The 24439-nt window shown below is 41.3% G+C and overlaps 1 protein-coding gene across 2 annotated transcripts; it reads right to left on the bottom strand.

Annotated features, from left to right (window-relative positions):
• Nucleotides 1-1222: 1222 nt before the first annotated feature.
• On the bottom strand, nt 1223-15900 carry paqr5b (progestin and adipoQ receptor family member Vb). 2 transcript variants are annotated; one of them, XM_047363554.1, is made up of 8 exons: nt 15738-15898; nt 15102-15229; nt 5101-5306; nt 4699-4825; nt 4453-4497; nt 3818-3908; nt 3281-3425; nt 1223-2160 (listed from the first exon to the last, which is right to left on the bottom strand). In XM_047363554.1, the coding sequence occupies exons 1-8, from the start codon at nt 15789-15791 to the stop codon at nt 1880-1882; spliced, it is 1077 nt and encodes a 358-aa protein (XP_047219510.1). In that variant the 5' UTR covers nt 15792-15898; the 3' UTR covers nt 1223-1879. The 2 variants fall into 2 exon arrangements, with proteins under 2 accessions (XP_047219510.1, XP_047219511.1); XM_047363555.1 differs by lacking the exon at nt 4453-4497 and having other exon boundaries at nt 15738-15900.
• Between the last annotated feature and the right edge of the window lie 8539 nt (nt 15901-24439).

Raw genomic sequence — 24439 nt, 5'->3', positions numbered from 1 at the left:
AATAAAAAAAACCCTGCAGATGCATGTGAAATAAAGAGAGGAGATAAGAGGACCCATGGCTCTGGACCATCTAGAGAGATTGGGCAAAGATATCTCTCTGTATTCTCTAACCTTGTAAAAGATTATAGGAGAAAGTGCAGTCCTGTTGATGTGAGAGAGGGTTGTACTAAATATTACGAGCAGAGGGATCAATAGTTGTGCACTGGTTTGTACATGTTCATTGAACATATAATAAATACAAGTGCAGTTAATAACATTATATATATATATATATATATATACATATATATATGTGTGTGTGTGTGTGTGTGTGTGTGTGTGTGTGTGTCTCCCACTCACTGGATGTGTTATTAAGCATATGTGTTTTTTTACAGTTTCCCTGATTCCCTGACAGCATCTTCAAAATGCCTTCAAAGCACATGCATTTGCACTTTTTCCCTTATCTATTGGTACCATCTGCTGTATACAATTAATATCCATCCATCCATCCATCCATCCATCCATCCATCCATCCATCCATCCATCCATCCATCCATCCATCCATCCATCCATCCATCCATCCATCCCGTGCCGTGCCGTTGGGGAGCTGGTGCCTATCCAGCAAGATGCGGACAAGAAGCACACCCTGGACAGGTCGCCAGTCCATCGCACGGCGACACATAGACATACAGGAAAAACAACCATGCACCCACCCATCCATACCCAAGCACAATTTGGTGGGCCCAATTAACCCAACAGTCATGCCATTGGAATGTGGTAGTAAGCTGAAGTACCTGGAGAGAACCCACACATGCGCAAGCCGAACATGTAAACTCCATGCAGAAAGACCCCAAGGCATCAGTGCCAACTGCGCCACCGTGCAGCCCTACCATTAATATTTTATATATAATTGTACTATAGCTTGAATGATATTTCTCCACTCTACAATAAAGTCAGAGGTTGAGACAGGAAAAATAGCCACTGCCCAGATTTTCAAGTGGGATCCCAAGATATTTCTAAAGGGATATAAATACCTCCATCAATTTTTGGGTCTGTCATTAGGTTTCCACCCTTAGTGATGTACTGACAAAACCTCTAATTTGCACAAAAGTGACTTAAATTTAAGCATCTGATAATTAACTAAGCATAGGCAACTCTGCCTTTACAAATAAAATGTTTTCATCTGTACAATAATATTAATTAATCATACAATAGAAAGTAATCCAAATGAAATAAATTAATGCTTGGTTTAAATTGTATTTGACAAAAACCTATAATAAATAATTTAAAATTTAAATACTTTCTTTTTACATATTTTACCAAACAAACAAAAATTCCAACAACTTCCAGGTGGACGGACACAGGAATCTTATGACAGTATCATTGGTTAATAGCTTCAACAACATCAGAAATTTATGACACATTTTATGAAGCCGTCCTTATGCTGAAAGTTTCAACTCAAAAAGAAAACATTTGACAGTACCATCTAAAAGACTTGAGTGTTATGAACATGAAAACTTAAAGTGACAAACAAAGCTTTAAAATTCCAAATTAAAAGTGAATTTCATCCTTGACATCGTTTTTGTTCCCCACAGTCCCTTCATTCCCCACATGTATGACACTCGGAGAACAGTAAAAAAACATATCTGTGCAAATATTTGAAGCACCACATAATACAGCAAACCTAATGTCCGTGTAGCTCTATACAAGAACAAGTTTCCACCGAAACTGTTACATTTATTGTAGTGTTCATTGCATTAAAAATCAACTTGTCCCTAGATTTTCAGCTCAGCTCTCGAATACTTTCATAGCAGCTATCACAGCTGAATGCTTTTACACTGTTTCTTTTTTCTCACCATCACTTATTCTTTTCCCCCGTTTATAAGTCCTGGGTTAAGATTTAGTAACAGGAGCAGCCTTTAGTTGCCACTTTCTCTTTATCTTTTCCATGTTTGCTTTCCTTACACACTGGGCCAGAAAAGAGAGGCAGACTGAAGAGCAAGATGATGATCAAATTCAGCACCACACACAGCACAGCTGGACCCATTGAGTTAGCAGACGAGATGGGAATGGAGTTAACGGTGAGCCAGGGACGTCTCGTCACCATGTCCTGCTCTACGGCCAGCATTTGGAAGTGGGTGCCTAGGATGCCGCACACATGGAAGAGCTGGTGGCTGTGACCTGCAGAGGGAGCAGTCGAGTTATAATTCAGTAATAACTTCTGAGCTCGCCACAGAGCAAATGATTCACCACTGTTTTATAATGGCTGGCAGCTGGCTGTTACCAAAAACCCAGCAGTAGTTGCGCATTAACATCTTCTCACAATGTTTAACTCAAAAGAGATAAACTTTGTTAATATTTCACAGCATGGAAGTTCAGAATCTCCTTCATCTGAAATCAAACAGGTAGCTTTAAAGCAACATTGACTCATTAAACTCGTATAAGTGTTCCGTTCTGTGTGTGGTTCAGTATCCAGAATACCTTTAATAAAAGTACTCACTGGTATGCGTACCATGCATCTTTATCCTTTGTCATAAATATTATCATCATTCATTGTTTAATTCATTATTTTTTATTAGGACAGGACATTTTCTTCATGCCTATAAGTTTAGGTTCTATTAGGTTCTAATTAATTACTTAAAAATCACACAATGGGCTTTTCTGGATTTTTGTTTTAGATTCTGTCACTCACAGCTGAAGAGTACCTATGATAAGATTTAAAGACTTCTACATGCTTTGCAAGTTGGAAAACCTGCAAAATCGGCAGTGTATCAAATACTTGTTCTCCTCACTGTAAATGATCTTTACCATTTGTTAGTTAATGTTGATTTTGAGATGCACTCAGTATTAGAAACATGGATAATTTAAATAACACGCAATTCAATTTTAAGTTTTACAAAATTATGCATCGCAAAAACTTTTTTCAATACAAAAAACAATCAGACTTGAAACATTATACTTAGGTATTTGTTCAAAACATAATAAACAATTATTGTATTAAAGTAGGTGTTTTGCATAATTTTTACTTTTTTAACCTGTTTGCAAAGAGTTCTCATGTGTTTCAAATCTAATACTGTTTATGTGACAAGTCCTTTCCTTGCCTGTTTGGTCAGCTATGCTGCAGGCTACATTAGGTTTTAAAGACTTTTAATCAGTGGTCAGAGTGCATCCAAATGTTGAAGATGAAACTGTACAAAACAAAGGAAATAACCTTTGTTTAATCTACTGCAGAATTCGTGCAGTGACATGACCAGAATGATGAAAGCTTGACACCAATGACTGCACTTTGAAGGAATTTTACCTATGTAGTCGAAGCTGCCAGGTGCCAGACGTTCAGGTAAATGTGTGGCAAAGAGGAAGCCGGTGAGGAAAGCCAGGGAAATGTGTTTGTAGTGGAGAATGTTGGTGTCGTTGTTAGTGCAGCCATCCCCTGTGCACAGAAACACCTGGGAACACAACATATAAGTAATATCAGCAAAAAACAGGGGCCCAAAGCATGTTGAGCATCCTAACATCTTTAGATGAGGCTTAAACTGAAGCTTTGCTGAGACGTAAGTAATTAAATACAAACATAAATCAATGTTTGCAAATCTAGCATCTATATGAAATGTCCAAACCAAACTGAAGCTTAAATCTCAAAAGAGGAGTGAAGGTTTCATTTATTTAGTAACAGACTACAGATAAAAATTAGCCTTCTGTTGTGTAAAACCATCTGCAATTAGACATTTCTCATCCCATCAATACCAAATGTCCAAATTTAATTGAAATGTAATAAATGATTAAATATGGTGAGCTGAAGGCAACAAAAGCAAGCTTATGCGGCTTAAAGCAGCCATACCCTGTAGAAGAGAGGAATGTTGTCAAACAGGTAGGGATAGGCAAAGGCAAGGATCCGCAGGAATTTGCTGAACTTTGGACTCTCAGGTAATCTGCAAAAATGAAAAAGTATTTTTCAATGATGGTGTACTAATATTACACTGATTATTAATTGTTTATGATCCATGTGTGATAATTTAGAGCCTGGTTAAGTCCTGACATGTCACTTAATGTTCAAACTATGGGATAGGGCTGATGTATCTATAACTATTGGTAACTTACATTATTATATATTTGTAATGTGTAACTGTCAGAAATCAGAATAGGCTTTGATTTTCTTACAAAAACTGAATGAGTCAGATTGTTACACAACACGTTTAACTGCTCTTTTCTTGTTTGACCTGTCCGGGTGAAGTACACGGACCAGTTCAGGGCTGGTCCCTATAATCACTGCTAATAAACACATATTTTATTGTTGCTCAATAGTTTCTCCAAAAGATATTCAGCAAAGCAGGTTCACAAATCATGGAAAATTCAAGAAGGCAGTTGCGTACGTCTTTAGGAGGAATTAAAAGATTCATAGCACACAGCGGGAGTAAAATGTTCTGGAAAATGAAAAAGACAAAAGAAGATTTTTACTATTTGCAGTCTCTTTACCTTTTTACAACATCATGGTTATATTGCAGGAATGGAAAGCCAAGCCTAAGCAACAGGGAAAGATGAAGGAAAGAACAAGAATTAGCTTAGGATAATATGAAAGGTATGAATGTGTGTGTGTGTGTGTGTGTGTGTGTGTGTGTGTGTGTAGGATGACTTTTAGTTGGCTTAGGAATGAAGCTGAACTTTACTAACCTCTACTAAAAGTAGCAGCCCCAGTAATAACGGATTATTTCCTTATCATACCTGGAGTAACAGGCCAGGACGGTGCAAATGACGGTGTTAGCCACAGCAATGGGGATGTACCACTGGTGAAAGGAGCTGTTCAACCACTTGTCGGGGAAGGCGTATAATGAATAAACAATTGCAGACCCTATAGCAGCACAAATAAACAATGTTGCTTAAAATGAGGAAAATAGATCTTTAAAAATGAAAGATGACACTCCCACTATATAGATACTTTTAAACCAAGAACAAATGCGAACACTACTGATATCTATGGACACTTTTGATTTGTGCCCTCATAACATCTAATACAGAGCAAATATTTCTATTTAGCACATTTCAAATGAACAACTAACTTTTGAGAACCCCTAACATAAACTGTTACCCTTTAAGGATTCTGGGCAGTGAGAAGGATGCGCTTACCTAAGCTGTACAAACTGAGCGCCCCATAATCAAAGAAGAAGCAGATGTGGCGTGCCCGCAGTGACATGGTGCTGAAGGTGTGAGCGCAGCTGGACGCCAATGGATAAATGCAGCAAGAGGAGAGGAAGACCAACAGAGGCCAGGTGAAGGTGTCTTGCCATCCCTGCTGCATCAGCACCACCGTCACCAGCTTCCACAGGAAGTACCTGCCAAAACAAAAACATGTCTCATTTCTGCCTAATATCAAAAATTTTGTAATAGCAAAGTTAACGGCACCGATAATTCACATCACAAACATAGCAAGAAAGAAGTTTCTGCACCGATTTAAGTGTACCAAATGTACTCTTATTCTTTCAGATTGTGTTATGTTAAAACAAAAGGCTGTTAAAGTAATAAAAGGAAAATGTACCAAAATAAACAGCAGTAGGGAGGTGTTAGTATTATAATTTGCTTTTGCCACATTAAACTCATGAAGCTTTTACAATCACTGAGTAACAACTTAGGATTAACTTTTACTATCCCATATATTTTTAACTGTGTTTTTAACTGTGTTTAACTGAGAACTTAAATTCCACTTATAGCAGGTGAATTATAAACGTTTAGGAGAGTTTGTTTTCTAAGAAACAAAACATCCCATGAAATTAATACAAAATGTCACTTTAAAAGCAGAATTACTCAACAATAAATAGATGTTGTTCCCTTAGAAAAAAACTCTACAATTATGAATTATTATCCCTCAATTAAACTGTAGTTTTCAGCACCAGTCAGTTACATAATAGCTAAGTCACTACACAAACAACCTAATCTGATCAGGATGCTGTAGTGTATATTGTGTTTTGCCGTCAATGTTTCCCCATCACTGAGCAGTCCACTAATTGCGGCAACACGCATGAAAGCTTGAGGCGCAGACCTGCTCATTAGTGCCAGGCCTTAGGTCTACATCTCCCCCTTGACAAAAACACCCATGTGTCATCAACAAGGTTCCAAATAGAGCCACATCCAAGCACACGCGTGGATGAACACACCTCCATTTCTTTTGGACAGTGCAGCCAAAACAACCGGCATCTAGGTTAGGTGGAAGTGAGGAGAGGCCATAGAAGGCATTAATCTCAGCAGTAAGTTTAAAATACTGGGGTAAACACACACAGACAACATGAATGCGTCCAGACGTTTGTGTCTAGGCATTTGGAAAATATCCAAGAGTTGATGTTAAACAAAGCAGGTGAAGGAAACTGGACAGAAGGAGTTAAAAACACAAAAACACACAAAACATTGCTCTTGCTAGTTAATATTCTAAAAAAAGTGTTTTTTGTTTCAGCCTGAATAAGGTCACTGACCTTTTACTTGCTTTCCTATGTAGAGCAGTTGTGGTTGATAAACATATTACTGATGTGAAACTCGTGCCATCTTTTGGTTGTCTTGCCTTACTATTGAGATAGTAGACTACTGTCTTGCTCACTCATATTCATTGCCTTTCTATGTCTCAGTCCTAAAAACATCAGTTCTTCAGTTCAGAATCAAAGTGACGAATCTGACAAGACGTGGAGTCATTTTCTCAAAACATTTCAAGTTCAAAATACACTTGCTGCACTCCAATCTGACCTGTTATTCAAGCTATCCATATTTAATAGAATGACCGCTGCAGTCAACAGAAAGAGACTTTTTCTGCTTTTCCCTTCTTGTTTTTGTATATGGGAATCATGCTTGGATGTGGTTATCTTTTTGACTGAAGCTTAGGATCATAATGTAACATCCAGCTCAACTGTTTTTGGCAACAACCTACCTATAGGTAGTTGTGAAGCTGAATGATGTAACTGTTCATCTATGGCTAGGCTAGTTAAGGAATCAGTTTATGAATGTTTAATGTCCTGCTCTGTTGTTCTTTCTTTTTTTAAGAGGTCTCTTTCTTCTGGGTTGGGTGGGGTTTTGTTGATATTAACGGTTTTCTAATAAATGGTAATAAAACTGTTTTTTAAAATGCAATGATACAAAACTGCTCTGATGGACAAATTCAAATAAAGACCACAATAATCTAAAGTTTCTCTCCTTTCAATGCATCATTGCCAAGTTCTCACTATTTCTGACACAATGAACTGACTTTAATTATGTCTTTTATTCTTGCCACATGAACCGGATTTATTTGTAATTTACGCCAAATTAGACAAACACTGTAAATCACTCTAATAATAAATAAACTATATGGGTCAGAGGGGTTTCCTTTAAGCCTACATATTCGTGGTGTGTCAGGGAAACACCGCGAGGCAGGAGGGGGGGATCCACATGGTTGTTGGGATGATGACTTCAAAACAAACCTGTCAGTATATTCAGTCTGTGTCATGTTACACTGGTGACAGACTCATTGTTGCCCTGGGAAAACTATATTCAATTCAATTCAATTCAGTTTTATTTATATAGCGCCAATTCACAACACATGTCGTCTCAAGGCACTTCACAACAGTCGGGTTCATACATTCCAATTAATCCTAACAATTGAACAATGCAGTCAGATTCAGTTATTTATTCAAATTGGATAAAACGTTTTTCTATCTAAGGAAACCCAGCAGATTGCATTCAGTCAGTGACTTGCAGCATTCCCTCCTCCCGGATGAGCATGTAGAGAATGTGGACAGTCACTGGTGTTGACTTTGCAGCAATCCCTCATACTGAGCATGCATGTAGCGACAGTGGAGAGGAAAAACTCCCTTTTAACAGGAAGAAACCTCCAGCAGAACCAGGCTCAGTGTGAGCGGCCATCTGCCACGACCGACTGGGGGTTTGAGAGAACAAAGCAGAGACACAAAGAGAACAAAGAAGCACTGATCCAGGAGTACTTTCTATGAGAAGGAAAAGTAAATGTTAATGGATGTAGCTCCTTTAGTCGTTTCACCTAGAAAGAAAGAACAGATCAACTCTGAGCCAGTTTTGAAGGTTAGAGTCTGAAAGAGAGCACATATAATTAGTTACAGTAAAACCTCAGTCAATTTCCATGTCTAGGAGAGAGAAAGGGTTAAATACTAAAAGACAGGGCTATGCGGATCATCGGTAGAGGGTGAGCATTAAGTTGTTGCCAGCAGAAGCTCAGACGACCCCCCTCTCCAGAAAGGTGTCACAGGTAGACACAGAGCCAGGCCAGGTGTAGCTTCTAGGAAGAGAAAAGAGAGAACAAAGTTAAAAGCTGAAATAACAGCAAACAATGCAAAACTGGAGAGTATTGTGAGAATGTAGCGAAGAGGGTGAAAGTGGTCATTATGTCCTCCAGCAGCCTATGCCTATAGCAGCATAACAACAGAGATAGTTTCAGTTCAGATTATTTAGTTAAACGGCGCTTATTTACAACATTGTCGTCTCAAGGCACCTCACAAAGGGTCCCACTGATGGTCATTGTTATACTAAAAACCACAATGATTGGGATACCTCCCTCTGTCAGACTGATTATAACCATTGGAAAAGAGAAGGGGTCATACAGGTAGCAGAAATGGAGGGTGTGTTTGCACCTCAACCATAACTGAGCCGGTTTAGGCTAAACCTGACTCCCCCTTACTTCAACCAACAGGGAGGGAAGAAGATGGAGGTAAAAAATAAGGAAGATAGCTCAAGATAAACTAAGCCACTCTAACTATAAGCTTTATCAAAAAGGAAAGTTTTAAGCCTAGCCTTAAAAGTAGACAGGGTGTCTGCCTCACGGACTAAAACTGGGAGCTGGTTCCACAGGAGAGGAGCCTGATAACTAAAGGATCTGCCTCCCATTCTACTTCTAGAGACTCTAGGAACCACCAGTAAACCTGCAGTCTGAGAACGAAGTGCTCTGTTAGGAACATAAGGAACAATCAGATCTCTGATGTATGATGGAGCTAGATCATTAAGGGCTTTATATGTGAGGAAGAGAATTTTAAATTCTATTCTGGACTTAACAGGGAGCCAATGGAGGGAAGCTAAAATAGGAGAAATATGATCTCTCTTTTTAATTTTCATCAGAACTCTTGCTGCAGCATTTTGAATCAGCTGAAGGCTTTTAACTGCATTTTGTGGACATCCTGATAGTAAAGAATTACAATAATCCAGCCTTGAAGTAACAAATGCATGGACTAGTTTTTCAGCATCACTCCTAGACAGGATATTTCTAATTTTGGCAATGTTCCAGAGATGAAAGAAGGAAATCCTAGAAACCTGTTTAATATGGGATTTAAATGACATGTCCTGGTCAAAAATAACATCAAGGTTTTTTACTTTATTATCAGAGGTCAATTTAATGCCATCCAGGTTAAGTGATTGACTAAGCAGTTTCTTTTTTAAAGACTCCGGTCCAAAGACGACAACTTCTGTTTTGTCTGAATTTAGAAGCAAAATATTTAACGTCATCCAAGTTTTTATATCTTCAAGACATGCTTGTAGCCTATCTAACTGGTTGGGCTCATCAGGATTTATGGATAAGTAAAGCTGAGTATCATCAGCGTAACACTGAAAATTTATCCCATGCTGCCTAATAATTTGACCTATTGGAAGCATATATATAGTAAAGAGAATTGGCCCAAGTACTGAGCCCTGTGGTACTCCACAATTAACCCTGGAGTTTAAAGATGATTTATCATTTACATGAACAAACTGGAATCTGTCAGACAGATAAGATTTAAACCAGCCTAGCGCTGTTCCCCTGATCCCTACAGCATATTCCAGCCTTTCTAAGAGAATATTGTGATCGACTGTATCAAATGCAGCACTGAGATCTAACAGAACCAGAACAGACACAAGTCCATTATCTGAGGCCATAAGAATATCATTAGTGACTTTCAGCAGAGCTGTTTCAGTGCTATGATGAGCCCTGAAACCTGACTTGAACTCTTTAAACAGGTCATTGCTGTGTAAATGCTCACACATTTGATTAGCAACTATTTTCTCAAGAATTTTAGATAAGAATGGAAGATTGGATATAAGTCTGTAATTTTTCAAGTCATCTCGATCAAGCGAAGGTTTCTTAAGTAAAGGTTTAATTACAGCTAACTTAAAAGCCTGTGGTACATATCCATTTACTAAAGATAGATTAATCATATCTAAAATGGGGCTGGTAATCAGAGGGAACACTTCCTTAAATAATTTGGTTGGGATTGGGTCTAACATACAAGTTGAAGGTTTAGATGAAGCTAATATTTCTGATAACTCAGGAAGCTTCACAGGATCAAAACAGTCCAAACACAAATCAGGTTCTGCAGTTATTTCCAATGTTGTCTCACTTGCTGAGGATGAAGTAATCATCTTCGGGAGTATGTCAAAGACTTTCTTTTTAATAGAATCAATTTTATTTAAGAAGAATCCCATAAAGTCATGGCTGCTAAGAGCTAAGGGAATGGATGGCTCAACAGAGCTATGACTCTGTGTAAGTTTAGCAACTGTACTAAAGAGAAACCTAGGATTATTCTTGTTCTCTTCTATTAATGATGAGAAATAAGCTGTTCTAGCTTGGTGAAGTGTCTTTTTATACAACAGTAGGCTATTTTTCCAGATTAAGTAGGAATCCTCTAGGTGTGTAGAGCGCCATTTTCTTTCCAATTTTCTAACATTGTGCTTTAAAGTACGCAGCTCTGAATTAAACCAAGGAGCTAGCCTCCTATTAATGATTACCTTCTTTTTCAAAGGGGCTGCATTGTCTAATGCATCACGCAATGATGAAGAAACACTATGAACAAAAGAATCAATTTGTGAAGGGGAAGAAACAGAATTATTGCCCTCCACTGTGCTTTTCAGTGATAATGAGGAAATTAAAAGTGGAACAGATTCTTTAAAGGTTGTTACAGCATCGCCTGATAATGATCTACTATAATGAAATGTTCATTCAGGTGTGGAGTATTAAATTAAACTCAAAGTTCGTTCGTTCGTCGTCTTCCGCTTATCCAGGACCGGGTCGCGGGGGCAGCAGACTCAGCAGAGACGCCCAGACGTCCCTCTCTCCAGACACCTCCTCCAGTTCCTCCAGGGGGAGCCCAAGGCGTTCCCAGGCCAGCCGAGAGACATAGTCCCTCCAGCGTGTCCTGGGCCGTCCCCTGGGCCTCCTCCCGGTGGGACGTGCCTGGAACACCTCACGAGGAAGGTGTCCAGGAGGCATCCGGTATAGATGCCCGAGCCACCTCAACTGGCTCCTCTCGATGTGGAGGAGCAGCGGCTCTACTCCGAGCCCCTCCCGGATGGCCGAGCTCCTCACCCTATCTCTAAGGGAGTGCCCGGCCACCCTACGGAGGAAGCTCATTTCAGCCGCTTGTATCCGTGATCTCGTTCTTTCGGTCATGACCCAAAGTTCATGGCCATAGGTGAGGGTAGGAACGTAGACCGACCAGTAAATTGAGAGCTTTGCTTTTCGGCTCAGCTCTCTCTTCACCACAATGGACCGGCACAGCGCCCCCATTACTGTGGCAGCTGCACCGATCCGTCTGTCGATCTCCCGCTCCATTCTTCCCTCACTCGTGAACAAGACCCCGAGATACTTAAACTCCTCCACTTGAGGCAGGAACTCCCCTCCAACCTGAAGAGGACAAGCTACCCTTTTCTGGTCGAGAACCATGGCCTCGGAGGAGCTGATCTTCATCCCAGCCGCTTCACACTTGGCTGCGAACCGCCCCAGCGCATGCTGTAGGTCTTGGCTAGAAGGGGCAAGCAGGACCACGTCATCCGCAAAAAGAAGAGACAAAATCCACTGGTCCCCAAACCAGACCCACTCAGGCCCTTGGCTACACCTAGAAATCCTGTCCATAAAAGTTATGAACAGGACTGGTGACAAAGGGCAGCCCTGACGGAGTCCAACATACACCGGGAACAGGTCCGACTTAGTGCCGGCAATGCGGGCCAAACTCCTGCTCCGCTTGTATAGAGACCTGATGGCCCCTAATAAATGGCCCCTGATTCCATACTCCTGGAGCACCCCCCACAGGGCATCACGAGGGACACAGTCAAATGCTTCCTCCAGGTCCACAAAACACATGTGAACCGGTTGGGCAAACTCCCATGAACCCTCGAGCACCCTGTAGAGGGTATAGAGCTGGTCCAGTGTTCCACGGCTGGGACGAAAACCACACTGTTCCTCCTGAAGCCGAGGTTCGACTATCGGTCGGACTCTCCTCTCCAATACCCTGGCGTAGGCCTTACCAGGGAGGCTGAGGAGTGTGATCCCCCTGTAGTTGGAACACACCCTCCGGTCCCCCTTCTTATAAAGGGGGACCACCACCCCAGTCTGCCAGTCCAGAGGCACTGTCCCCGACCGCCACGCAATGGCGGTCGGGGACAGAGGCGTGTCAACCATGACAGCCCTACAACATCCAGAGACTTGAGGTACTCAGGGCGGATCTCATCCACCCCCGAAGCCTTGCCACCGCGGAGCTTTTTAACCACCTCGGTGACTTCAGCCTGGGTGATGAAAGAGTCCAACCCCGAGTCCCCAGCCTCTGTTTCCACCACGGAATGCGTGATGGCAGGATTGAGGAGATCCTCGAAGTACTCCTTCCACCGCCCGATAATGTCCTCAGTCGAGGTCAGCAGTCTCCCGCCCCCACTATAAACAGTGTTGGCAGAGCACTGCTTCCCCCTCCTGAGGCGTCGGACGGTTTGCCAGAATCGCTTCGAGGCCAACCGGTAGTCCTTCTCCATGGCCTCACCGAACTCTTCCCAGGCCCGAGTTTTTGCCTCTGCCACAGCCCGGGCCGCAGCACGCTTGGCCTCACGGTACCCGTCAGCCGCCTCAGGAGTCCCACAAGCCAACCACAGCCGATAGGACTCCTTCTTCAGCTTAACAGCATCCCTTACTGCCGGTGTCCACCACCGGGTTCTGGGATTGCCGCCACGACAGGCACCGCAGACCTTACGGCCGCAGCTATGGGCAGCAGCATCGACAATAGATGCAGAGAACATGGTCCACTCGGACTCTATGTCTCCAACATCCCCGGGATCTGGTCGAAGCTCTCCCGGAGGTGGGAGTTGAATACATCCCTGGCCGAGGGCTCCGCCAGGCGTTCCCAGCAGACCCTCACTATGCGCTTGGGCCTGCCGAGTCTGTCCGGCTTTCTCCTCCTCCAGCGGATCCAACTCACCACCAGGTGATGATCAGTGGACAGCTCAGCCCCTCTCTTCACCCGAGTGTCCAAAACATGCGGCCGAAGGTCTGATGATACGACAACAAAGTCGATCATCGACCTCCTGCCTAGGGTGTCCTGGTGCCAAGTGCACTGATGGACACCCTTATGTTTGAACATGGTGTTCGTTATGGACAATCCGTGACTAGCACAGAAGTCCAATAACAAAACACCACTCGGATTCAGATCGGGGAGGCCATTCCTCCCGATCACGCCTCTCCAGGTGTCACTGTCGTTCCCCACGTGGGCGTTGAAGTCCCCCAGCAGAATAATGGAGTCCCCGGGAGGGGCACTATCCAGCACCCCCGACAGGGACGCCAAGAAGGCAGGGTACTCTGCACTACCACTCGGCCCGTAGGCTGAAATGATAGTCAGAGACCTCTCACCAACCCGAAGGCGCAGGGATACAACCCTCTCATCCACTGGAGTAAACCCCAACACGAGACGGCTGAGCTGGGGGGCAACAAGCAAACCCACACCAGCCCGCCGCCTCTCCCCGTGGGCCACTCCAGAGTAGAAGAGAGTCCAACCCCTCTCAAGGAGATGGGTTCCAGAGCCCACGCTGTGCGTGGAGGCGAGCCCGACTATTTCTAGTCGATATCTCTCGACCTCCCGCACAAGCTCAGACTCCTTCCCCCCCAGCGAGGTGACATTCCACATCCCTAGAGCCAGCCTAAGCATCCGGGGATCGGGCCGTTGAGGTCTCCACCTTCGTCCGCCACCCAATCCTCTTTGCACCGGTCCATTAAAATCCCAGAGTTTTAGTACTAGCTCTCAAGTTATATTTATAGAAATCTTCATTCATGCTTCTATGGTATGTATTTATTAATTTAGAATTATTTATTTAGAAATGTTTGTGATTTAAACTCAAAGGTTATTAAGAAATGGTCAGACAGGACAGGGTTATGAGAGAATATTGTTATGTCTTTACACTCAATGCCATATGTCAGCACAAGGTCCAGAGAATGAAGACAAAGGTGGGTAGGTTTGTTAATGTTTTGATCAAAGCCAATTGAGTCTAAGATAGCATTAAACACTATATTTAGGCTATCACTTTCAGCGTCTACATGAATGTTAAAATCCCCCACTATAATAACTTTATCTGGATTTAACACTAAATCAGATAAAAGGTCTGAAAACTGATCTAAAAATTGAAAGTAAGGGCCTGGTGGACGGTACAAAACAACAAACATAAGAGGTTTTAGTGCTTTGCAATTTAATTGTTTTATTTTTCTTTTCGGTCTGAGTTGTGTTTATTTTTATTAGATTTTCCTGATTTCCTCCTTTTAGATCATTTTTTAATCTATTCAATTTTGGCCGTGGGCGAGACACTGTCTTAATAGGGTAATGGGTGGGTAGCAGTACAGAAGCTGCAGAGAGGAGTGACCCTACGACTATATGCATGTAGAAACCTAAAACGCACTTGTTGTGCAGCAACTCGATAACAAACAAGCACACGAAGATTTCACTAAAAGAGGACGGATAAACTGAGGTGGAAATCATGAGACCAAGTGTGTCTGAGACTGTCCCCGAGAAAAGAAAAATGTGATATTATGTAAGAGACATCAAGAAACCTCTTTAGCCTACAGGTTTTACAGGATGTTTAAGATTCCCTTCTTATGACGTAGACACACGTTGTGGGTGTTTCTTGTGGTTATGGAATCTCTTCTCTTCTTTTTTTTTTTTTCTATTACTCTTTGCATAATATCTGGTCAAGCAAAACAAAGATTAGCTGGAGCTTCATAGAATCAGAAAACATTTCCATGCTTAGAGATCAGTGTGCTGTCTTTAAAAATCTGAATCCACTAAGGTGCCTCATTTCATTTAGTACAAGTAACAGATATCTTATATGTGATATTAAAGCTTTCTTAGAAACATTTGTCAGCTTACCAGGTGGGTAAAAAGTGGGTCCAGATGTTGAGTGTCTCATTGGTCATCTGGAAGAGGCTGAGGATGCAGTCAGTGGCTGAGCTTCGTGGGTGCCGGTACCCAGAAATGATGCTGTCCTCATGGAAAACCTCCACACAGATAAAACACATAACAAATTGTTGTTTAGGGCTTGGACATTTTAGGAAATTTGAGAAACCTGTTCCTTCGCTTCGGTTCTGCAGCCAATGCAAGTCTCAAAAAATACATTTTGCATATCAGACGGAAAAACTCTCAGCGCTGCAAATGTTTAATCTAGGGTGTCCAAAAATCTGCCTGTTTCAGAGTAATTATTCAGGAACCTGAGTTATAGATTCATCCACCATAAAGATGAATCAGAATAAATCGGGAGAGTTTTCTTCTGAACTGCTGGATGTTAACATTAGCAGAAAACAAAGTCCCAAGCTACAACATGAGCAAAAAAAAAAAAAAAAGGTTTTTATAAAATCCATAAATCAATAGCATTATCATTATCTTTACTTTACACATACTATTGGAAGGCTTCCTCAGTAATTCCCCACTCTTCTTGCTAATTCAGATTAGTTAAACGAGGAGAAATTAGCTAAGTTTAAAGTAAATGTGCAGTAAAGATAAACTTACTTTGGGCACCTGATTGATGCTAAAGATTCGTGGGAATTTGATGAGACTGAGCATGACTGCAGGGTGCTGCTGCCGCTGTGAGAGAGGAGAGTTGAAGCCGCAGGCAGGTTGTGCCTCAGACTTTATGAAGGTGTGTGTTACTATGCCGTCTGCCGGGTTCCTGCCCTTCAACTCCTTCCTCCTCTAACCCAGCAGGAATATCCAGTGCATGGGCCCCTCCTCCTTCTCCTCCTCTTGTCTCCCTGGAGGTAGAGGGCGTACACGCTACAGGTGTGCACTCACAAACAACTGTTTTCCCACAGGAAGGGAAAATATTTATTTATTTCTTATTTACTTTTGTAGAAGAAGGGAACTGCTGAGGATGAGCCAACTATCGCTGGCTCATTTATTAGGCTCATTTATTACTGTGTAACAATAATTGTCTTTTATGTGTTGCTTCCTCTTGGCCAGGACCCCCTTGAAAAAGAGTTTTTTTTTTTTTTTTTCAAAAGGACCTTGATCCTAGAAAAATAAAGAAATAAAAACAACATTTCATAATTCCCATTATACAACAAAACAAAAGTTCTTCTAAATATAAAATCCTGCCCTTACAAAGTGGAGCCAGTATTGCAGGTTTCAACCACCAATCTTTCCTTTAATGAAAAAGAAATCTGCTGTCACTGACCACAAATTATTTCACCTCCTTTCTTGCACGAAGGCTAAGGGCTGAATCATAATGCTACCCAAGTTTTGGGTGGTTCAGGTAAGACATGACTGGTGAGTGAAGGGTGTGAATCACTGTTGTGACTGTTGTCTGATCTCGGGAGAGCTTGGCAGGGATGGGCCAGCTCGATCAGAGCTCCCAGAGTCTTTTATCTTGTTTGAACTCTGAAGCAATAAAGACAAACAAGATTCCATTATTAGGAGGTGGAAACACGGTCTGATTTGTTTGCGTGCTTGTACAGTAAATATCAGAAGCAATTCTCAGTATATTGCTGGTGACATCAGCTTAGTTAAGTAATGACTATTCTGCAGCAGTAGTTTAGGTCATGCTTAATATCACAAAGGTGTCGGGAGTGTTCAGGTATTGTTTTTTGCCTGCTGCCAACACTTACTCACCACTAGATGCCGCCAAGATCCTCCGGTGTGGAGGGTAGCAGGTGTTCCTCATTTCCATCAACCTGGAGGAGTATAAGAAGGTGGAGCTGTCAGCACTCCAGTGCCTGAGTGTTAACCTCTGTGGTAACTCAAAATGGCCATGCTATGAGCTCTCAGTCTAAAGTTAAAGTTCATAGTCTCTTACCTTTCATGTGCTCCTTCCTAGGAAACTTCAAGTCCTGGTTTCAAGTCCCAACGACCTTCAGCTCAGGCCTCAGTTTGGATTCTGCCTCAGCCCAAGTACTCAAGCCTCAGAAGAAACCCATTTTGTATTGAGCTTTGGCTGACAGCTCCAAAACCTACATCTCCAGGCAAGCCAACCCTGCTCACCCTCCACCATTTACTTCACCGAATCCTCACCAAGTAACTCCTATCAGTTATATTGATCTGGACAATACAATTGCTATACTCACCCAAAGCCTCAGCAGAGTTCTCACCATCTTCCTGGATAAACTCACTGTTTCTGCAGCAACGTCTATTCAGTCCTCTCAGACTCCGTATCATTCTTCCACTCCAACCACCATTCATCAAACAGTAAGCAAAGATCTTGATCCAGTTCCCAGTTATCCCCATTTATCGTCTGAGTACTTACCTGTCCTCCTTTCCCATACAGTGCTGAGCCTCCAGTCCCGGTTCCAGTTCCATATCACTACCTGTCAAAATAAACGTATTAAACTTTTCTCCTGCCTCCTGAGTGTCATTCTGCATGTGGGTCAAATCAGTAAAGAAAAAATATTATAAAAGGATTGTAAAGATTCTGTTAAAAGTTAATTTAAACTTGATAAAGAAAATCCAGTTGAATTTAAAGTTTAAGTGCAATCTAATCCATCTATTTTCTATACCTGCTTCTTCCATACAGAGTCATGGGGGAGCTGGTGCCTATCTCCAGCGGTATATGGTTGTGAGGCAGGGTACACCTTGGACAGGTCACCAGTCCATTGCAGAGCAACACAGAGATACAAGACAAACAACCATGCACACACCCATTGACAACTAAGGGTAACTTAGAGAGACCAATGAACCTAACAGTCATGTTTTTGGACTGTGGGAGGAAGCCGGAGTACCCGGAGAGAACTTATGCAAGCAAGGGGAGTACATGCAAACTCCATGCAGAAAGACCCCTGTCCGGGAGTCAAACCTAGGACCTTCTTGCTGTAAGGCAACAGTGCTACCAACTACTCCACCGTGCAGCCCAGCAATCTAATCCTTGAACAATATTTTTTTCTCCTAAAACCACCCTCAATAATTCATCCTGTTGAAAATCGTGATGAAGAGATGCAGACTCTCCTGTGCCGTACTCCCGGATTTCACACAGCTTCCTCCCACATGAGCCGAGCAGCACCTGAAGTCAGGGCAATAACACAGAATAAGCAAGGACGGAGAAACAGCCATCAGCTGATCTGTGTGTGCCTGAGACCTAGTTTGGATTGGCACAGACTCAGTTTCTAGTGTTATGATCTGCGTTAATAAGTACTTCATCAAACTTTATGCTTCAAACAAAGTCAAGCACCGAACGTAATAACCTGCGAGAGCCAGAGGACGGAAAGGACGGAGTATTGGAGTGTGATAACACTATCATCTGAGAGGGAAGTTCTGTTGAAAGAAAAGGAACAAGCAAGGATACTGTCATTTCCCTGAAGCCATATTTTATTTGATATTTCATCTCTGTGCAGAACAAAACTTTGAAACAAACCCTGATTTCTTTATGCTTTGCTTGCAAGGAGGCAGACTCTTGTAATGTTTAAAAAGAGTGATGGTCTGAAGTTAATATTTGGGCTCTGAATTCCTTTAAACTAGTACTTGAAAATGAAGTAAAACTGGGCATGGCTCTAAGTGAAGAGCTTCCAATGCAATTCCTGTGTTTGGAACAGGACAGGCCCAAGGTTGTTTGGGTTTTCAAGCTAAATTTGATTTGGGGCCCTTTTTCCTGTTAAGAACATCACCACCACTAAGAGCGTTTCAATATAGATTTGGTGGAATCTGGCAGAGGGGGTTTATTTGGCTAAGTTTAAAAGTAATCATGGATAATTGGACTTTATTTGCTGAGATGTATTTTTAAACAGAGCTCAGACACAAAGAAAAGATTAGACTCATAACATTAGATTGTAACTATGTCAACACAACCAAGTAAACTTGCCGATTCCGCTGAATCTCAAATTAAAATTTTAAACAATTTAAAATCTTTTAATTTATCTGTGCTGATACCGTCAAATCAAATGTAACAGTATTCTGATTCTCAATAAACAAATATCAAAATGTTAGATCTATGGTCTATGTTAAAATTCAAGCATTTATGGGAGGCCCCTAAAGATTTAGGGGCCCTAAGCAAAGGCTTGGCTTACTTATGACTTGGGCCGCCTCTGATTTGGAATATGTATGTATTATCTTGGTATGTGGAAGTCAGGTTTTCCAAGTTCCTTGTAAAAAAAAATGACAGGAACACCCCCATTTCTGAATGGGACGAAGGTGTATCCAATATGGCCGCCATGCATATAAAAGTAACTTGTTTTTTCTTCTGACAGTTTCTATCTCATACACTAGTGGTGCAGGCAGTGGGAGAATATCTACATAGCACAACTAGCTGTAGAATACCTTCTTGTGAACATGTTCATTGTGTGTTTAAATGCCTAAAATGGACCGTTATTGGCTTGTATTAATAACAGTAATTAGTACTAAAACAAAAAACAAATCCCACCCTTTTCCAATTTACAATTACAATTTGGGTATGAAATCGTTCCCAAATCAGAGCTTTGACTTCTGACACAAATTGAATGCTGCATTTGCATCCGCCAGCATTAGACTGCAGTTATATGAGCTGACACTTATGTAATCAAGACAACCATTTTCTATACCCATTTTTTCCGTACAGGATCACGGGGGAGCTGGTCCCTCCAGCAGTCTACAGGCGAGAGGCGGGGTACACCCTGGACAGGTCACCAGTCCATCACAGGGCCACACAGACTTGAAATCACAGCTTTTATATTTTATTATATTATATTCAGCGTACCCCATGAGGGAACCCTTCTTAACATCTTGGCTTGATTGTAAAAGGACTGGGAATAGCGAGTGACTTTACACTTTGAAAAAAACAACACAACGTTAATCACTGCAGCAAATCATGGTCAGTGGATTGCTATTAGCCAGAAACCATGCAGTTTTATCAGTAAGACAGAATGACAAGGTTTAAAGGAGCAATAGACAGTCTTTAAAAAAAGCAAAATAAGCTATTTGTAGGATCCAAACAGAAGAAGAAATTTCTTCCAAAGCCAAGCCTCTTTTTAGTGACAACACATAGCCTGGTCTGTAACCCATGGTTGCTAGTTCTCAAACATCTTACATAAGTAAATGGCCTGCACTGGTAGCTGGCCCAACCCCAGCATGTATTTCTTTTTCATTCTTGTTAATCTAATTTTGATTCAGTTCCATGTCCACCATGATAGCCAGCTTTCTCCTTAGTTAACCGGTTCTCAAGGCCAGAACTGTTTGCCATTTGTTTCATTATTGTATGGTCGCAGAAGACCTGCATTAAACATTTGCTGAAGAGGTGAGGAAATTTGAAATCATTAAACGACAGATAGACATTTCCCTGCCAGGTGCTAGCTTTTTTTGTTGACTATATGTTAATTTTTAGAAGCTTTCTTTGCTAAATAGTGAGGCACACGTTATTCACAGGTGAATCCTGGTTTCATAGGGTCAAATTTAATATTTGAAGAAATGTAAATAACTTAAAAATGTTGTTTTATTTTAACATCAAATGGTATGCGGATGTGTTTTAATAAGAGTGAGTAGCAAAAAGGCAGCAATCATTGTGAAAACAGAGGAGCGAGGGAAAGCTATAAGCAGTTAAAGAATGACCAAGGAAAGGCCAGGGGAACTTCTCAGGTGCCTATTATTAACTTTATTCATATTTTGTCTTCTTTAGTCAGTTAACAGTGGCAAAATCATATGATAACCTTTGGTACACAGAGTAAATAGCCAGAGAAGCAAACCGCCACTTGTGATATAAATACAACCATGTATTGTACGTGTTTATCCTTGCAGGGTCACAGGGAGGTTGGTGCTTATCTCCCGCAGTCATTGGGTGAAAGGCAAGGTCCACCCTGGACAGGTTGTCAGTCCAATACAGAGAGCAATTTAGAGAGACATAATAACTTAACAGTCATGCTTTTGAACTGTGGGAGGAAGCCGGAGTACTGGTCCTTCTCAAAATATTAGCATATTGTGATAAAGTTCATTATTTTCCATAATGTAATGATGAAAATTTAACATTCATATATTTTAGATTCATTGCACACTAACTGAAATATTTCAGGTATTTTATTGTCTTAATACGGATGATTTTGGCATACAGCTCATGAAAACCCAAAATTCCTATCTCACAAAATTAGCATATTTCATCCGACCAATAAAAGAAAAGTGTTTTTAATACAAAAAACGTCAACCTTCAAATAATCATGTACAGTTATGCACTCAATACTTGGTCGGGAATCCTTTGGCAGAAATGACTGCTTCAATGCGGCGTGGCATGGAGGCAATCAGCCTGTGGCACTGCTGAGGTCTTATGGAGGCCCAGGATGCTTCGATAGCGGCCTTTAGCTCATCCAGAGTGTTGGGTCTTGAGTCTCTCAACGTTCTCTTCACAATATCCCACAGATTCTCTATGGGGTTCAGGTCAGGAGAGTTGGCAGGCCAATTGAGCACAGTGATACCATGGTCAGTAAACCATTTACCAGTGGTTTTGGCACTGTGAGCAGGTGCCAGGTCGTGCTGAAAAATGAAATCTTCATCTCCATAAAGCTTTTCAGCAGATGGAAGCATGAAGTGTTCCAAAATCTCCTGATAGCTAGCTGCATTGACCCTGCCCTTGATAAAACACAGTGGACCAACACCAGCAGCTGACACGGCACCCCAGACCATCACTGACTGTGGGTACTTGACACTGAACTTCTGGCATTCTTACATTTCCTTCTCCCCAGTCTTCCTCCAGACTCTGGCACCTTGATTTCCGAATGACATGCAGAATTTGCTTTCATCCGACAAAAGTACTTTGGACCACTGAGCAACAGTCCAGTGCTGCTTCTCTGTAGCCCAGGTCTGGGGAATGCGGCACCTGTAGCCCATTTCCTGCACACGCCTGTGCACGGTGGCTCTGGATGTTTCTACTCCAGACTCAGTCCACTGCTTCCACAGGTCCCCCGAGGTCTGGAATCGGCCCTTCTCCACAATCTTCCTCAGGGTCCGGTCACCTCTTCTCGTTGTGCAGCGTTTTCTGCCACACTTTTTCCTTCCCACAGACTTCCCACTGAGGTGCCTTGATACAGCACTCTGGGAACAGCCTATTCGTTCAGAAATTTCTTTCTGTGTCTTACCCTCTTGCTTGAGGGTGTCAATAGTGGCCTTCTGGACAGCAGTCAGGTCGGCGGTCTTACCCATGATTGGGGTTTTGAGTGATGAACCAGGCTGGGAGTTTTAAAGGCCTCAGGAATCTTTTGCAGGTGTTTAGAGTTAACTCGTTGATTCAGATGATTAGGTTCATAGCTCGTTTAGAGACCCTTTTAATGATATGCTAATTTTGTGAGATAGGAATTTTGGGTTTTCATGAGCTGTATGCCAAAATCATCCGTATAAAGACAATAAAAGACCTGAAATATTTCAGTTAGTGTTCAATGAATCTAAAATATATGAACGTTAAATTTTCATCATGACATTATGGAAAATAATGAACTTTATCACAATATGCTAATATTTTGAGAAGGACCTGTACCCAGAGAGAACTCAAACATGCACGGGGAGAACATGAAAACTCAGAGAGACACAAAGAGATGGATGGAAGGATTCAAAACTAGGACCTTGTTGCTGTATGGCAGAGGTGCCATACAAACAACTGTGCAGCCCATCGCACATAATAACTAAACAAAACATATGACTGCAAAAAATATTCAACTGGATAATACTGTGGTTCTCCCCAAATACAAAACAGAAAGTACAAAAAACAAAACATAAATCAGTTCATTGGAAAAAATGGGTAAGGGTCTATTTTACTTTTTTTTTTTTTTTTTAAATTGGGTACAGGTTGAACACATCGTGTCATCTATATTATTTACAAAAACAGGTTTTTTTTCATATTCTTTTACAAAACCTTTTGGAGAAAAGGTCTGCAGTATGAAAATAATAAAAAACTTTCTCTTTAAAGGAACAGTTTACTCACTTCTTGAGGTTCTAAGATGTTTGATGCCAGTATATCTCAGTGCCTCCTTAAAATACTACTGGATTACCCAGTTTTCTGGGTTTTCCAACATATGCCCATCCACAGTGACAATTTATGAGATAGATTACATTCCTGGTTGAAAAGCTAATAGTTTCTCTTATTCTCAGAACTTATGTTACAGGACATGTACATGTGGGACATTTGCGAATGATATACAATAAGGACATGAAAGACCTCTATAATTTCTTGGAAGAGGATTTAAACTTAGGATTTTAAAAGTATTATTTAGAGATTTTTAGATCTTTTGCACACTACTTTAGCAGGCTCATCAAAATCCTTCCGAAATGATGGATCAGAGCTGAAACTATGGCAGTCTTTCCTGATTGTCCATATGCCTGTATGCTAGACAGCGCTTTGGACATTTTTTGCAAGCTGCTTTTACCCAGTTTTGGTTATAAATTATTTTCTCCAATCTGTATTCAATGCCTTTCTTTAAATGTACAGGAAGGAAGGGCTGACCGTAAAAAAAAAAGATAATTTCTCAGTATCTTTTCTTTATAGATCTTTTACTAACGTTGAGTCCTCACTATTAGAGAGAATACATTAAAAGTTTATTTTTAGCCTGTCATAGTGGACGCAGAACTGATGTTGCCAGACAGAGAATGACATAAATCATCCACATATTGCCTCCATAGTTTAATTTGTGAGAAAATGGTTTTCGGAGTAGAACCCATTAGGTCCGACCAACAACTAGTCATATTGTTTTGCTCAGAGAAGCTGAATAAGTGGACTGAATTTTAACACATGTAGTATTCAGTTTCACCACAAGATGTCAGTATTCTCCAAGGAAGGTTTCTTAGTCAGAAGCTGCTTGTAGATTCCTGCAACACTTAGGATAGCTTAACAAGTTTAACATTAGGTCTGGCTGAAAGACTTTTAGCTCCTGAAACTTAGGGGATTTGTTTGGATTAATATGATTTGCAGTTTATTCATCTCTGTTAACTGAACTCTGGAATCAGATACTTTTTAAGAAAAATAAAGTACCTTGACACAAGAATAATAAAGAAACAAACAAACAAAAAAAATAGCAGCACAGTTTGCTTCTTTTATTAAATGTTAATAAGAGAATGTTTGCTCCAGGGAAACACTCACTCCACCATCCAGTGGAAAACAATGTGAGTCTCCTGAGGGGGGCTTCTAAATGTTTGTGTAACATCAGCACAATGTAGAAGCTTTCCACATTAAGTATTTATTGAGTTGTTGCAGATGTTGTTTTCTGTGCAGAGGTTTTGTTCTGCAATAGTTGTTCTCGCAACTCGATTGTCAGCAATAAACTCTTACAAAGTTACAACCCTAC

The sequence above is a fragment of the Girardinichthys multiradiatus genome, chromosome 4 (assembly GCF_021462225.1).
Source record: "Girardinichthys multiradiatus isolate DD_20200921_A chromosome 4, DD_fGirMul_XY1, whole genome shotgun sequence".
Taxonomy (NCBI): Eukaryota; Metazoa; Chordata; class Actinopteri; order Cyprinodontiformes; family Goodeidae; genus Girardinichthys; species Girardinichthys multiradiatus.
Note: the sequence above shows the minus strand (reverse complement) of the source record. Positions and strands in the feature narration are given on the sequence as shown.